Raw genomic sequence first — 14,910 nt, forward strand, 5'->3', positions numbered from 1 at the left:
AACCCTTTGGTCCATAGGCTGGCACTCAGTCCACTGAGCCACACCAGCCGGGGCTCATTTCTGCCACTTTTACATGTGCCGCGTTGAACGGACAGGAGAGAGTAACAGTAGTAGCAGCCACGTCACAAGGACGCTAACAGTGACCCTGCTAAGACCTGCCATGGGTGCCCTGGATGGGCCAGACAGGCGCTAGCACCTCGCACACTTCGCCTCGCCGAGTTCTCAGCAGGCCAAAGGGTGCATTTCGTAACTGCCCCCACGGTCCCACAGTAGCAAGTGGTAGAACTAGAACCCCAGTCCAGGCGTTCCCGCCCGTCTGCTGGGACTGGTAGGTAACCTCAACCTCTCCGTCAGGGGTCACCAGGCCCCTTTTGCTTTGGAAGTAGCTGTGTGCACGTTCCACCACAGGTTCCCCTCTCACTCAAGCAGTTTTCGGTAACTGAGTTGCCTTGTCAAGATCACGCCGAGGCCCAGGGAAAACATTTTTGAGTTTGCGAAGCAAGATGCCATAGGGACAGGTCTGAAGGGGGCGTGTGCGAACCGGAACTAACCAAGTGCCCCTTGCCTTCGTGCACAGAAGTGGCCTTGCAGCAAAGTGCGCTTGTTGAGTGAGAGCACGGGAGTGCACAGCCGGTCGTCTCTCTCCGAGAGCCCGTCGGCAGAGCCCTGCCTTTCCTGCGCAGTGTGGCAGGGATAAGCAAGGGAAGCAGGCCGCGGGGTCCGGCGTGGCATTCGGGGGCTTGAGGATTACAGCGCAGTTTCTGCAGTAGAGGTCGATGGCAGCCCACAGGAACAGCCACACAAACAGAACCCCTAACCGTGGGCCTGCCGGGCTGTTTACTCAGCGAAGCCTCCGAAAGGGCCGGGAGCTTCCGGGAAGGCGGGGATGGAAGAGAGCACCTGCGTTCTCAAGGCTGGGGCTGCCCTTCTGTGAATGCCCTGAATTTTTAAGAGGGTGTGTGCTTGTTTAACGGGTGGGTGTGTTTGTTTAAGGAAGACGTTGAACTTCAAAAGGCACAATGTTTTGGAACCCAGAAATGGAATGGTAAGTGGAATTACTCAATCGGACAATGAAATTAAGATAAACTAATTGGTAAACAGAGCAGTCTGGGCCCCCACTGGGTGGGCCCGCCCCATCCGGCGGGAAGCTCTGCTTGGGTCAGTGTCAGCAGGTCCCAGCCCAGCCCAGGGGCCAGTGTCACTTTTCAGTTCAGAGGAGCAAAGGGGCTTCACTTCCTGGCTGGGTCCCTCATTTTCTCAGGAACCAATGGCAGATGGTGGGAGTCCACCCCAGGAAGAGGTGTGGGCAGCCACGGCCTAGTAGCAGAGAAGAACGTCAGAGCAGAGAGGGCGAACCGCGCAGTTGCCCTGGGCTTGGGAGAGGTGGGTCTGGAGCACAGCTTCTCAGGCGGCCAGGCCAGCCCTGTACTCGAGTTTTTGATCAGTCTGAGCTGAGATTGGCACGTGTGATTATTTGAGTTTCAACAGCAGCTGTGAACTCTGAGATGGGCTCTGAGAATCGTGTGTCGGGCACACGTGGGTCCTCCTTCCCCGCTTCCCACGCCTGCAGAGACCGTCGGTCGCATCTGGTTGCAGAGGGCGGGTAGCACCCGGCTGGACGTCTGGGCGTGTCAAGGCCCTGCCGTGCTACTTTGGTCTCTTAAAAAACTGTGGTGCAGTATACATAACGTAAAGTCCGCCATCTCCACCTGTTCAAGTGCACGAGTCAGGGGCACTCACAGCTTTGTGCATTCACAGTCTGCGGTCGCCGTTCCCGGCCTCCGTCTGCAGGACCTTCCCCTCACCTGCGGTCTCTTCTCCATGACCTTCCCTCACAGCTGCTAACAGGTAGAAAACTCGATTTACTGTTGTAATTCATCTTCTGTTTCCTTCTGTTAGTAGATAGACGGCTGTCCTATAAAAAGCAGATGGCAAATCATAGGGGGAAACGAAACAAACAATAATGTAGTAGCTGGGTGTTTGTGATTGTGAGTTCAATGATAAACCCTAATACTTAGAATGACAGACCAGTGTTTAGGAATTCAGCGTGCAGGGGGAAGTAGGCAACCTCACCTCACCCCTCAGCTCCTGAACTGGGGCAGCTTTTCATAGACCTGTGGACCTGATGTGCACCAATTAGGGAGCGTTTTCCCTGTGTTAAATGCACTATTTTATTTACTCCCCGCAGTAGTCTGGCAAAGTAGATGACCTCGTGCCAGTTTTGTGAGGTTCCGACCCTGCACGTCACTAACACGTGGCCTGCCCTGCCCTCGGGAAGGTCGGCGGCCCATCTGCGGAGCCTCGGGCGGATTCGGGGCCTGGCTGCCTGACCCCGCTCTGGCCTGAGCACAGAGCGCCTTCTGCAGAGGCATCTGAACCTCAGCTTCGCAGAGGAAGGATTTATCTTCCCCTCTTCCTTCTCGGCAGTCCTTCAGAGGAAAACTTTCGCATGGTCACAAGAGGAGAACTCGGCTGAGATTTTAAGTTACTGCAGTGCTGTGCGGAGCCAGGTAGTGCTCCATTTTGCCTGAAACTCTAACCGGCCCCGGACCGAGAGGCTGTTTCTCCAGCCACGGCGGCTCGTCTGCCGGGTTCCCCGGGACACTTCCCCTCGGCAGCACTGCCCGGAGCTGGGCGGCTGGAGCCTCTGTGTCGGAAGCCCCAGCAGGAGAGGATGCTAGGAAGACCCCCCACCTTTCTCAGGGCTGTTGCATTCCCACAGAGCCCCATGCCTGTGCTGACTCCCGGGGCGCCTCTCTGGGGAAGGGCCCCCCCCCCCCCCGGGGCCCCCGCCAACTTGGGTTCAGTGGTGGGCCTCTGGCCCAGAACCTCCAGAACTGCTGCTCCCGGAAGCTGCTGCAAGGTGCTTCTCAGATTTCCGCACGGGACAGTCAGGAATCGAGAAACCACGCGCCATTTCCCAGGCGCTGCCACTAAGCAAGCAGACGCGCTCCTTTTTTTAATGAAAACCCTGTCACTAACTTGCAAAGCTGGACCTCCTGCCTGGCAGGTCCCTGGTCCTCTCAGAGCCCAGGTCTGTGCCTCTCTGGCCGCTCCCTGCCTGCCCTGACGCCCAGGCCGTTCTCCTGCCAAATGCACCCCAGCCGGCCTTCCAGGGGCTCTTGCGCCGCTGCGGCCCCTCGCTGCAGCATGGCCGTAGAACCAAGGACAGGGCCCCTAACAGCCCCGCCATTGTTTCACGAGTTTGTTTCCCATTTCATCTGAGAAACAAATAGTCTCTGGTTTAGTTAAGTAAAAAGTCAGCGTGTCCTTGCTCAGTAGTTTTCAGGTTGCCGTTTTCAGCTGAGAGCAGCTTTGCCTCATCTTCCAGGTAGTTCATCAGTTTTCTGAGACCTGTCAGACCCTCCGTGGGTGCTGGCCCCGCCCCAGCTCCCGACTCGCCCTCCACCGTGAGCCCTGAGCCATCCGATCTGTCACTGTCCTACTTCTCCTTCGAGGCGTAAGTCAATTCTGCTGGTTTGGCAGCCCTGGTGGCCCCTGCATTCTCCACAGTGAATGACATGGAGACGTGTCACCCCAGTGCTGCAGGAAGGGGCCGGGACGAGACGCCCTCTCCGCCAGGCTGGCTTAGAGACTTAACCAAACTGCCGACCAGTGGTCCTCCACCAGGTTTGCAGATGATTGTGTGAGCTGCGCATCTGGGCAGGTGCGCGAGAGGTTAAAGAGGTCATGCCAAGTGCTTGCTGGCATGTAAACCGTGGTCTGGTCAGAGTCTCATCACATACTACAAACTAGCAGGGTGTGAACTTGCAGCTTCACACACCCATAGAAGTCACTCCGGGGCTGACAGTTTTCTCTTGGTGAAAGCACGGAAGTGGCGTTCAGGGTTCAAAGCCCCTCAAACATGTAGGGCTCCTGTTTGCCCAGGGTTGCCATGGATACTTGGAGGCCAGCCAGAAAACACCCTTCAGCGTGGAACTCCTAGGCACTTTCTTCTCCCGGCGCTGTGCCAGGAAAGGATGCCCACCTCAGCCAGGCATGGCCGAGTATTGTGCCCTGAGAGGAAGAGGCCTTGGTCACAGCCCGGGTGCGCATCCCTGTCACAGCAGGCAGAGCCATGTCACCGGACCCGGCCCGTGGCCTTCTCAGCCGAGGTGGCTCACAGTCCGCTGTGCGCCCAGCCTCCAGGTGCACGGGCACACAGGTGGGGTGCGCTGTGGGCTCCATCGCCCAAAGAGCGGGGTGCGGTTGGCTGTGTCTGCAAAACAGTAAGGGACAAGCAATGAGCTGGGTCCCTGGAGCCACGGGCGGCATCAGCAAACTAGACTTTTTTTCCAGAATTTCTCCACACGTTTGGTCTTTGTTGCGTTCCAGATGCTGGTGTTTAGGGACGGGCCTTTCCGATCGGGCCTTTCCAACCATGTGCTATTGTACAGAAGTTCGGTGCGTCCCATGCTCTACGGGCACGGGCTCTGGGGCCAGACCACCAGGGTCGGACAGAGGGGCTTCGTGGTCCTGTGACCTCTTCCTGCTCCCTGGTCTCACCTGTAAGGTGGGCTCCTCACAGGTGTGCTGTAAGGACCAGGTGAGCCGATCCTCTTCCCCAGGTGGTGGCCCTCATCACAGTTGCCTTGTGTTGGTGGCGGTCTGTCTACCAACCTGTCTGGAGTGGCTGTTGGTGGCCAGGCCCTCACGCCTGGAGCTTTGTCCCCACTCTGCTCCCAGCTTGATGTTGACAGCCGCTAGACAGACAGGCACACACATGGCTTGGAAGCCTTTACTGCTCCCAAAATCAGCCTGGGATCCCTTGCGACAGCGTCACTGACTCTCCCGGGCTCCGCGGGGCTGTGGAGCTCACCGGTCTGAGCAGAGCCGGCGCATGGAAATGCTCTGGCTCATCCGGCCTTTATCAGCCCATTTACCTCTTGGGTAAAAAGAGGAGAAAAGTACATTGAATCACCATTCTTCACCTACGCATTAAGTGTCCTCCCCGCCCGGGAGGACAGGCAGACCGGACAGTGACCCGCCTCCTCCGAAGGAGCAGCGTGCGCAGCAGGGCCTCCTGCCTCCAGGCCCCTGATACGGCGCCGTGGGCCCTTTTCAGTCCCAAGCTGTACCGTTTGTTCCCATCCTTCTGGAAAAACTGACCCAGCCCCCACTCCGCACAATTTAGGTGGTTTCCGTTTGTAAGAGAGACATTTGTGAGTGAGAGACGATTGTAAATTCCGCCCACTTGCAACTGAACCGCCCCAGCCCTCCCCTCTCCCAGGGGCTCCTTGGGATCGGCAAGTCCAGTCATCTCCCGGTTAAGATCAAGGCTTGAAGGCAGAGGGGACGTTTTTTGTCGGCTTTAAAAAAAATCAAAGAGTTTTGGAATTTTCTTTGCGCACACATATAAGAGCTAACTTCAGTTTCTCTTATTTGTCGAACTGCTTGAAAACACTGTGCTTTCCGCTTAATTCCACGTAGAAGTCAGTTCATGTCGGCGCTTGTAAAACATTTAGCCTAATTAAAGCGAGGGCGCTGTAACAATATGCCGAGCGAGTTCTTGCCCCGGTAACTATTCTTTCATCCCTTCGGTTCTGATTTCCTCCTTCCTGAGCCTTCATCTGTAGCGATCGCATCACAGGAAGAAGTACCAAACCACTTAGCTGTGCCCAGGTTTTATTTTAAAATGCCCCGAGCGTATATGTTTTTCTTTCGTTGTGGCCACAGGCGCCTTCTCTGAGAGGCAGCAGTGCCTGCGGATGGGGACACGGAGGGGGATGTGAGCTGCTGGGGCTGTCTGCCCAGAGGCACAGAGCAAGGTCATGTTGACCTTGGCAGCCAGCGGAGTTGAAGTGAGCCACATCAAAGGTGCAGGAGGGCCGCACGGAGCTGAATAAATTTGCTCTGAATAAAGTGGGTTTAACTCCTGGCAGTGCTAGACATTTAATTACAGAATGTTTCACATACTGAAGGAGTACAGTGTTGCGCTGGGCTCACTCAGGTGACCGAAAGGCGCGTTTTGCCCCCGGCGATTCTGTGTGCTGAGGAACCTGGCACCTAGGAAAAGCCCGGAACCCGAGGGACTCATCAGACTGCATCCAGTTAAGTAACGACAGGAAATGGGCAGTGTCACGAATCGGCAAGGCTCACCGTTTCTGTGACTAGCGCAGAGGATAGGCCTTCTCTCTTCCATAGAGATGGTTTTACAGTAAAAAGGAAATTGTGTTTGGGACTTTTGTGTCGCAAATAAAGACAGAGCAATGGGATTTTCTTTCAGCAGCTGCTCCTTCTCTCTCAGATACGTCCTGAGATGCAGACGCCAGAATCGGGTGTTTCCCAGCCTTCTGCCTTTCCAGTGTCGATGTCCTCTATCCCCAGTAGCCCCTGATTCAAACCTAAATCTTCCCGGTCTTTCAGGGTCCTGCCCAGGCCCCAGCCACTCCGCCCGGCCTCTGAGTCTCCCATCAGGGTTCCTCCTGCTGACCCCCCAACTGCGCTCTGTGTGTGCCTAACACCCGCAGTTCACTCTTGTCCCGGTGTTTGGTGCTGAAAACTTCCCAGCACTCAGCAAAGTGGAGTGAGTGATGCGGCCACCACCCACAGACGTGCCATCTGGATCCCACGGTGCGCGGCCTGCATTTGCGGCCTCACACGTCCAGCGCCCATTCTTCCCGCCTGCCGGTCAGGCATACACATGCTCCAGGTCACTCATACGCGGGTATTTTTCAGAGCAGACGCCAGTGCGTTTTACCCTGGCCCCTTCTGCACACGTGGCATCCCCTAGAGTTCAGCGTCGCCTTCACACCAGAAAGCCCGCCCAGGTCCCTTTCCCGCACTCGCTGTCTCTGCTCTCCAAGGCGGCCACCGTTCCGGTTTTCCCACCACAGGTCAGTCGGCCCATTTTTGAACTCGGTGCAAATGAAATCAAACTGTACGTCCTCCCTCCCGTGAGGCTTCCCGCACTCAGCACGCTGTTTGAGGCCCATCGCGTCCTCTCCGGCACAGCAGGCCGGTGCTCAGCATCACCTAGTCGTGTGCTGGGGCAGGAACACACCCCTGTGTTCAGCCCAGTCCTGTGCCCGGAAGCCTGTGGGTTCCCCATTTGGGAGGTGATGTTCTTCCTCCTGTCAGCTTGCTTTCGCTTCCTCGGGTCACTACCCCCCCGGGAATTGCGGGCTTACAGGGCAGGCCTGAGCTTAGCTCTGCGAGGAGCTGTTGGGCCTTTCTCCAAAGGAGGGTCAGTTCTGCAGGGACAGGTGACGTTCAGGCTCCCGCAACCTGGTCGGTGTGTGCCCTTGTCGGCCTTTGTCTCCCAACTGTGCTGGCGGGTGCCGTGCGGTGTCCCCGACGGTGTCCCCCGTGGCTTTCACTCGCTTTTCCCCCGCAGCAGCGACCTTGGTCTCCTCAGCGCCGTTAGCCTTTGTGTCTGGTGGCTGTCTTCGCTTGTGGAGGTCTGCTTCTCTCTTTTGTCCGTCGTAGGTTTTTTTTTTTAAGTATATTTTAATGGTGAGTTTAAGGATTCCTTTATATGTTCTGGATACCAGTATTCTGGGAGGTATCTGTAAAGAGTGGAAGTTTTTAATTCTGATAAAATGCATCAGTTTCTGGTGGTTATTCCTTTGTGTCCTAAGAAATTGTTGCTTCCTTAAAAGTCACAGAGCTGTTCTATGTTTCCTTTGAGATACTTCGTCCTTTCAGCTTTCCCAGTTAGGTCTGTGCCCATCTCAAGTTGATTTCCGTGTACAGTATGTGGCGGGGGGTCAAGGTTAGCTTTCTCCGCCATCCGGGTGTATCCAGTTCCCCAGGTTTCCTTAGCGGTGTGTCCTCCTTGCCCTCTGGTGTGACTCTGGCTGTTCGTCTCTGGGCTTGGACCCATCGTGACCCGGCCCGATCCTTGACACGCAGCGAGTACCCACGACTTGGTAACTGAGTGACATCAGAGACTTGGAGGAGAATCGCGGACTCTGGCGATCTCCTCGGGCCTCGGTGTTGGAAAGATTTACGGGCTCCATCCCCCGAATTAAGTGCCGGTGTGCAGAGCCCTGTTCAGCCCTGAGTTAGTGTTACCTGCCGAGAACAGAGGTTGGGGCAGCGAGGTTGATTGCTTGGACCTTTCTCTTTGGAGTGAAAAATGGAGGTAAACCCAGCCTTTATTAAATGTGAATGTGTAGTCGCCATGGCGCCCCGTGGCCTTCCACTGCGTCTTCGTGCTCTACCCTGTAGCAGCCTCGTAGATCAGATGGGGACGTCTGAGGACTGGAGGCTGTCAGTGACTTCCACGGTGCACAGTTACTAAGTTGCAAAGCTAGGAGTTCTCCGGGACAGGAAGGTTGGAGGAAAGCCAGTCACTTGACTCTATGAGATTTCTGCCAAAAAATTAACACTTGATTGGTTTTAAAGTGCGTAAAACTGAATAATAAAACCTGGTAAGCAATTACACATATTAAATTCTGAATCAGCCCAGTCAAAGATAACTTTAAAAATTCAGCCTTCTAACATTACTCCAAGTGTACGGTAATATCTGCAAAGTAAAAGCCCTCGGGGAAACACATTTGGGCCTAAATCTCTGCTAAGTCTTGATTAGAGAGGCGTTAAAACCGTAGCTGCCCGCAGGCCCCACACGGAGCCGTGACTGCGTGTGATGTCCTCAGTTCATCTCGGAGAGCCGGGCTCTGACTTCAGAGTGCCGGCCGGATGTCCCCCGAGTGTGAGCCTCCTCCATGCCTCCCGGTCGTCTGGGGTGCAGGCGCTGGCTGACCTTGTCTTTGTCGGCAGGGATGCTGCAGAAGTGCCCCTCCGTGGATGACTTCGTGAGCGCCCTGGTCTCCGACCTGGACCCGGACTTCGAGACTTTCCTCATGGACTCCGAGTGACAGAGACGCCTCGCCCCTCCCAAATCCGAGACTCGGACGTTGACTCTGCCGTAACTGCCGCAGCTGCTAGCACCCGTTCTAACGGCAGCATTCGCCTCCGTGATGACTGCTGAAAAACCTTCAGTGGGGGAACTTGGAATAAATAATGTGTTTTAATCAACCCGATGTTAGTCTGTTTGGCAGATTTTTGGACATACGGAAACCCACTCGGTGAGCTAGTGAAAACTCATAGGGTTCTTCGGTGTCGGGTCTGGGCGTTCCCTGGTCCCCTGCACTCAACCCCACTGTCCAAGCTTTGAGAATGCGATGGAGGGGGCGGGGGGGCTGTTATGACAACCAGAAACCAAGTGTGGTTTCCAGAGTCCTTGTCACTGACGTCGCTGGTTTTCCCTGCGTGTTTCGGCGTACACAGTAGACTCAGAACGGACAGGACTGAAACACGTACTTCTCCTGCTCAACTACAGGCGCACAAGAGCAGGCGCGGGCCCGGTCACCCCGCAACATGCAGGCAGAGGGGCAGCAGGCGCTCAGTACGGGAGCCACCAGGACGCACACCCCGCCTGAGCTTCCCCCTGACCCACCTACCTCACACGAGTGCACCTGTGCCGCTGTGTGTCCACAGTAGGAGAGTAGAGATTTCACGGGGTTTTCCCACCGTCAAAGTCAGGAACTTAAGTGTAGACTTCAAGATGGCATCTGCTAGGAGCTCCTTCCTGCTTCTCGCTCAATAACCAACGACAATGCAAAAAGGCAAGATCAAAAACCCCCCAAACTAGGACGCATGTCCAACCTATTCACAGAATCTAGAGGAATTTCTACCAGTTCAGAAATAGATGAGACCAGATGGACAGGCCAGTGACCGCCCCCCGCCCATGGCCGGGGGCACCTGGATCCAGGGGACTGACCCTTCCTCTCCCCGCAGCCCCCCTCACGCTGAGAAGTCCAAAGTGGGCCCCAACCAGAAAGGAGAGCACCGGGCACTGTCCTCCACCCACCCTGGGCACTGCTCTCACCTTGGCCCCTGTGCCCTTTATTCCTCTTCCAGCTGCTCCCAAGGAATCGCTCAGTCCGAAAGCCTGGAGACCACTTTGCAGAGAGTCCTCAGGCAGGAAGTGGGGCAGGGCTCGGGTGGTGTGCCCGGGAGGGATCGAGTTGTTGGCACTCCCCACCCTGTTGATTGCCGGTGTCCAGTTCAGGTGAGGAAGGCCCTCCCCGACAGACCTGCACCACGCAAATGCCGGCTCACTTCCGAGACGTGGGCTTGGAGAACTTGATGGGACTCTGCCCGTCAGTGGCAGGCACCTCTGAAAAGGTGCTTTCACTGTCTCCCAGGCGTAGCAGCAGTGCCGGTGAGGATGGGGAAAGGTCTCCACGGAGCCCATGTGTGCACATCCTTCAGGGAAGGGGAAGGGCAAGATCACCAGCAGGAGCAGACCTTGGAAAATCGTCCGTGAAGGGGGTAAACACAATGTAGAAAACCTCCAACTACTCTTATTGAGATTTGAGAAAATGCAGCATTTATGAAGCTGAAAGCCATAAAGAGCAAGCAGGCATAAAAAGATAATAATAGCGTAAGCTAAAAAGAAGATTGGTAGAATGAGAAAGAAAGAAAGGCAAAGAAACTAAAACACATGCGGTGGTTTAAGACAGTGTCAGAGCAGGAAAGGACAAACGTGAGAACGTCTCAGCAGGCGGGTGGAAGGGATGTGGGCGCTGGGAGCGGGCGAGCAGAGGGACAGCTGCCTCCCGAGCCAGGTGTAGAATTCCCGGGGACAAAGAAGGAGGATGGGGAGCAGGAGGAGGTGGTCTGGCAGATACCTGCTCTTCTGCAAACTTAAGAAAACTTTTTTGAGATGAGAGGGGAAAATGAGTGTGCAGTTTCAGAGGGAATCTTTGATAGTTGCCCTATAATGTGACTGTACCACTGAACTGGACACGTAAAAAACGGGTAAATCAGTAAATTTTGTTACGTATATTTTACCACAGTCTTCTTGAAAAAAATGAGAGCGAGAGCCCTTTATTCCCGACCGAAACAAACAGAAAGATGGAAAGAGACCCTTGTGTAGACACTGGCTGCTGCTTTTAAGAGTTTGAATGCAAACGTAGTTGAAATTATAAGCCAGCGTACCCCACGCTGGGCTTTGCAGCGTACTCTCCAGGATATTACTCCATTTTCCAGGAACTTGGTAAAGACTTTTGCAAAATGCCAAGTGCGCGTTGGAGGTTCAGTGCGCACGTCAGCGCCCCTACTCTCACAGAACACACAAAGCGTTGCACGTGTGGCCCAGCGTCTCCCGAACATTGTCATGATAGGCCCCGCCCCCTTTGTGGAGTACCTGGCGGTGACGTTTTTCAGGACACGGGAAACCCGTGCTGCACATGTTCAGCTAGGAGAAAAACAGGTTACGTGCGAAGGAACGTGCATCCTGGGGATCTCAGAGTCATCGCAACAGCACAAGCGGGACTGTACGTCGATCGCCATGAGATGCCCAGGGACAATGAAAACAGAGCTTTGAGTGGCAAAGGCTGAGACGCCCAATGGCATGCACAGGGGATGCGAGGGCTCCAGAAACATCTCACCCTTGTGCCCTTTAAACGTTGCTACAAGAATGAGTCATTTAGACAAAGCATCAAAAGCAAAGAAAGTCTCTAAGGAGCTCCTAAGAATGCAGAGGGGTCACTGCCTCTTTTTAAACAACAGCTGGATAAATCGTAATAGCAACTAGTTGTATTGTGAATGCTTTTCCTGACGATCTGACGATGGCCACAGCAGCCGTAAGCCCCGGCAGCTCCTCTGGGGAGCGCTCTCTGCTGCAGCCAGCATCCACCACCAGCTTCCCAGGCCCCAGTTTAAAGCCCTTAGGACTAGGTAAACTCGAGAGCGAGAGTGTGTGAAAGGGGCGTGGTGGTTAACAAAACGTTAACGTGATCGTCTGTAGTGTAACAGCCCAGGTTCAGCCTGATTTGGTAAAAGTGACTGCGATGTTCGTAGCTGCGGCCCCTGACATTCATTGAGCACTGTTTAGTTTACAGAGCACGTCATACAGTTAAGCCATAGGATGCTCGTCACCTGTGAGATAGCGCCGTCACTAGCGAGGCGGACAGGTTTGGTTGCCAGTGTCCCTGAGCTGGTCCCCGGCACTGCATCAGCCAACACCAGCTCCCCTGGCTTCTCACCCACTGCCCGCTGTCCTTGCCACCTGCTGCTAGTGCTCAGACGCCCGAGTGTGTTCTCTGCAGGCTCTGGGCTGTGCCTTTAGACACCGACATAGCGTGTGGAGTGTGCACAACCCACGGGCCCCAGGGCCTTCTGTCCTCCCCACCTCTCCGCTTGAGGACAGATGGAAGACGAGGTCAGATGAGATGTAATATTACATCAGAGCAGGAGAGACAAGGGCTGAATGAAGGCGCTGTTGGGGTAGGACGGTGGAGAGGAGTGAGCCAACAGACACCCTGGAACATTCCCTAGCAGGACTTGGTGTCAAACTGTGTGAATGAGCCACCTGTGTGCTCACCTAAAGCGTGACTCAGACTTGGTCTTAGAAAGGAAATGTACAAGGGCTGTCTGGAAAAAGTCCAGCCATGGTTAGTATAACGAGAACGGTTTCCGCAACATCAGCATAACCTGGCAGCCCAGGACAGAGGACTGGAACACGCATGTGTGAACAATGACGACTTCACTGTACTAGTCAGTGGGGGCATAGACACCATTGAGTGAGCATGTGTACTGTGTGGTTGTCACATTCAAAATGACTGAGTGAGTAGAGCAATGAACCTGCATCAAATTTTGTGTGAAGCTTGAACATTCCTCCATGGACACTATTCGGATGACTCAGAAGGCCGCAGCTATGGGCAACTGGTGATTGGCAGCTTCATCAGAACAACATGCCCGCTCATGCATCACGTCTCATGCAGAATTGTTGGCAAAACACCAAATCGCCCAGGTGACTCAGCCCCCCTACAGCCCAGATTTGGCGCCCTGCAACTTCTGGATTTTCCCAAAAGTAAAATCATCTTTAAAAGGGAAGAGATTTCAGACCATCGATGAGATTCAGGAAACTACGATAGGGCAGCTGATGGTGATTGGGAGAACTGTGTGAGGTCCCAAGGTGCCTGCCTTGAAGGGGACTGAGGCATCACTGTCCTCCGTGCAATGTTGTCTCTTGTATCTTCTTCAGTAAATGTCTCTCTTTTTCATTGTGCATGGCTGGATGCTTTCTGGACAGACCTTGTATGGTTAAGTGGCTTTATTTGTGACAGGCGCAGGTGGCATGCTGCGGAGACCTCTGCGCTGGCCAGACACTGTCCCTGTGCTCCCCACCCCCACCCACACAGCCCACCAGCAGGGACCCCCCAGAGCCAGCCCGGTCTTCTGCCTCCAGTGTCCTGCGTGCCATCTGGTTTCTGCTGTTCTGGGAGCCGGTGTCTCCAAGGTGATTTTCACACTCCCCGTCTGCTTCGTGCTCAGCCTCCTCTCCCCTGCTTCTCCTGCTGCATTCATTCAACCACTGGAGGCAGAGCCACCTTCACCCCTCATGACACATGTTCTGTCTGTCCTCGGGCCCATGTTTCTGGCTGAAGCACAGGTGTCACTTGGTCCTGCTGCACAGGGCCCACTCAGCAGCTCTGGCAGGAAAGGGTTAATTCGGGTATTCACTGTGTCTGCTCCCCTAAGGAGAGACCACAGACTGGGTGGCTTAAACAAGAGACATTTCTTCCTCACCATTGTGGAGGCTGGAGGTGCAAGATGAGGAGCCGGCAGGGTCAGGTCAGGGGTCGGGTCAGGTACAGCCCCTTCCCTGCGGCACTGCCACCCCCTCCTGCGTGTGCTCTCCCTGCTCTCCCATCCGGGGGCCTCCACTCTCCTGACTTCAGGGCCCGCAAAGGCCCCACCACCAAACCCATCTGGCACACTGGAGCCCCTGGTGCGGGGATGCCGGCGTGAGCAGGTCTGTGGCCAGGTGTTTTCACACTTGCAGGAAGAGCTCCTGGAAGGAGGTGCTCAGGCTGCGGTCTCCGACTCTGCCACTGGAGCGGTGTGACCGAGAACACAGGCCCGCACACGGGATCCGGAGATCAGGAAGTCAAACGCAGCATTTCCCAACTGCTGGCGCGTGACTCAGGACCCTGACAAGGTGACACTGACCGACCCCTCGCCACCCCTCCCCAACACACAGCAGACACCAGGCAGAAGGCGTCCAGAAGGTGGCTTTCAACACACGTGACCTTCCAAACTTGCGGGCGTGTGTCTCCTCCGTGGTGCCTCATTCACAAACAACACAGGCAATGGGCTCACTCATCCCGGATTTCTACATGGAAGGGTCTGACCTCCTCCTTGAATCCACGTTTCCCAAACCCCTGGAGCTTTTCTGTGCCATTTCTGATAAAAGCAGCACCTCCTCAGCCAGCAATTTTCCAAACCCGGCATTCTCCTGTCTCCCTCCCTCCGCCCAGCCCCCCTCCATCCCCTCCCCTCCCTGTCCAGGCAGCCCCACTTCCTGCCACCTGCCCAGGCACCCTCCCCGCTCCTCCCAGGCCTTCTGAGTGACTGCCAGAGGACCCTTCTAAAGCACGCTGCTCACCATGTCACGCCACTGCCCCCAACCTGTCACTGAGTCCCTGTTGAACATTTGGTAAAATGCCCGACTGTTTGGCATGGCCGCAGCCCACCTGGTGCCTCCCCTCCCCCAGGCATGCCCGTTCCGTGCAGTGGCTTCTGCCAGGGCCGCCTTCCCTCTCTCGCACGGCCGATCAGGGCTCTGTGAGGCCAATGTCATTTGCCTAGAACCAAAAGGAGGTTTCCTTCCTTTGATCTTGACTTACAGCATATAATTAGATCTTTTTAAAAGCTCCAGCACTTTCTGCTTTACAATGTATTTATTTGTGAACATGTTTACACCCTTTAATTCCCTAAGGTGAAAGGCCACATCTTGCTTGTTTCAGGGTGGGTCCCTTTCATCACGTCTTGCTCGTTACAGCAGCCCAGTATTAAGTAATAGACAATGCATATTTTATGGAGTTCTTATGCAATCTGCATATCGCTGTGTTCGTCCTTCTAGGCCATGAAAGGAATGAGCCTGAAGAGCCA

The 14,910-nt window shown here is 55.1% G+C and overlaps 1 protein-coding gene across 1 annotated transcript in view; it reads left to right on the forward strand.

Moving 5' to 3' along the window:
* MIPEP (mitochondrial intermediate peptidase) overlaps positions 1–8,982 on the forward strand; it is a 99,284-nt gene extending 90,302 nt beyond the window's left edge. Inside the window, exon 19 of the mRNA XM_024570232.3 lies at positions 8,725–8,982. Coding sequence (XP_024426000.2) covers positions 8,725–8,822 — 98 coding nt within the window. The 3' untranslated portion in view covers positions 8,823–8,982. The remainder of the gene's footprint in view (positions 1–8,724) is intronic.
* The last annotated feature ends 5,928 nt before the right edge of the window (positions 8,983–14,910 follow it).

Source organism: Desmodus rotundus, chromosome 13 (assembly GCF_022682495.2).
Source record: "Desmodus rotundus isolate HL8 chromosome 13, HLdesRot8A.1, whole genome shotgun sequence".
Lineage (NCBI taxonomy): Eukaryota > Metazoa > Chordata > Mammalia > Chiroptera > Phyllostomidae > Desmodus > Desmodus rotundus.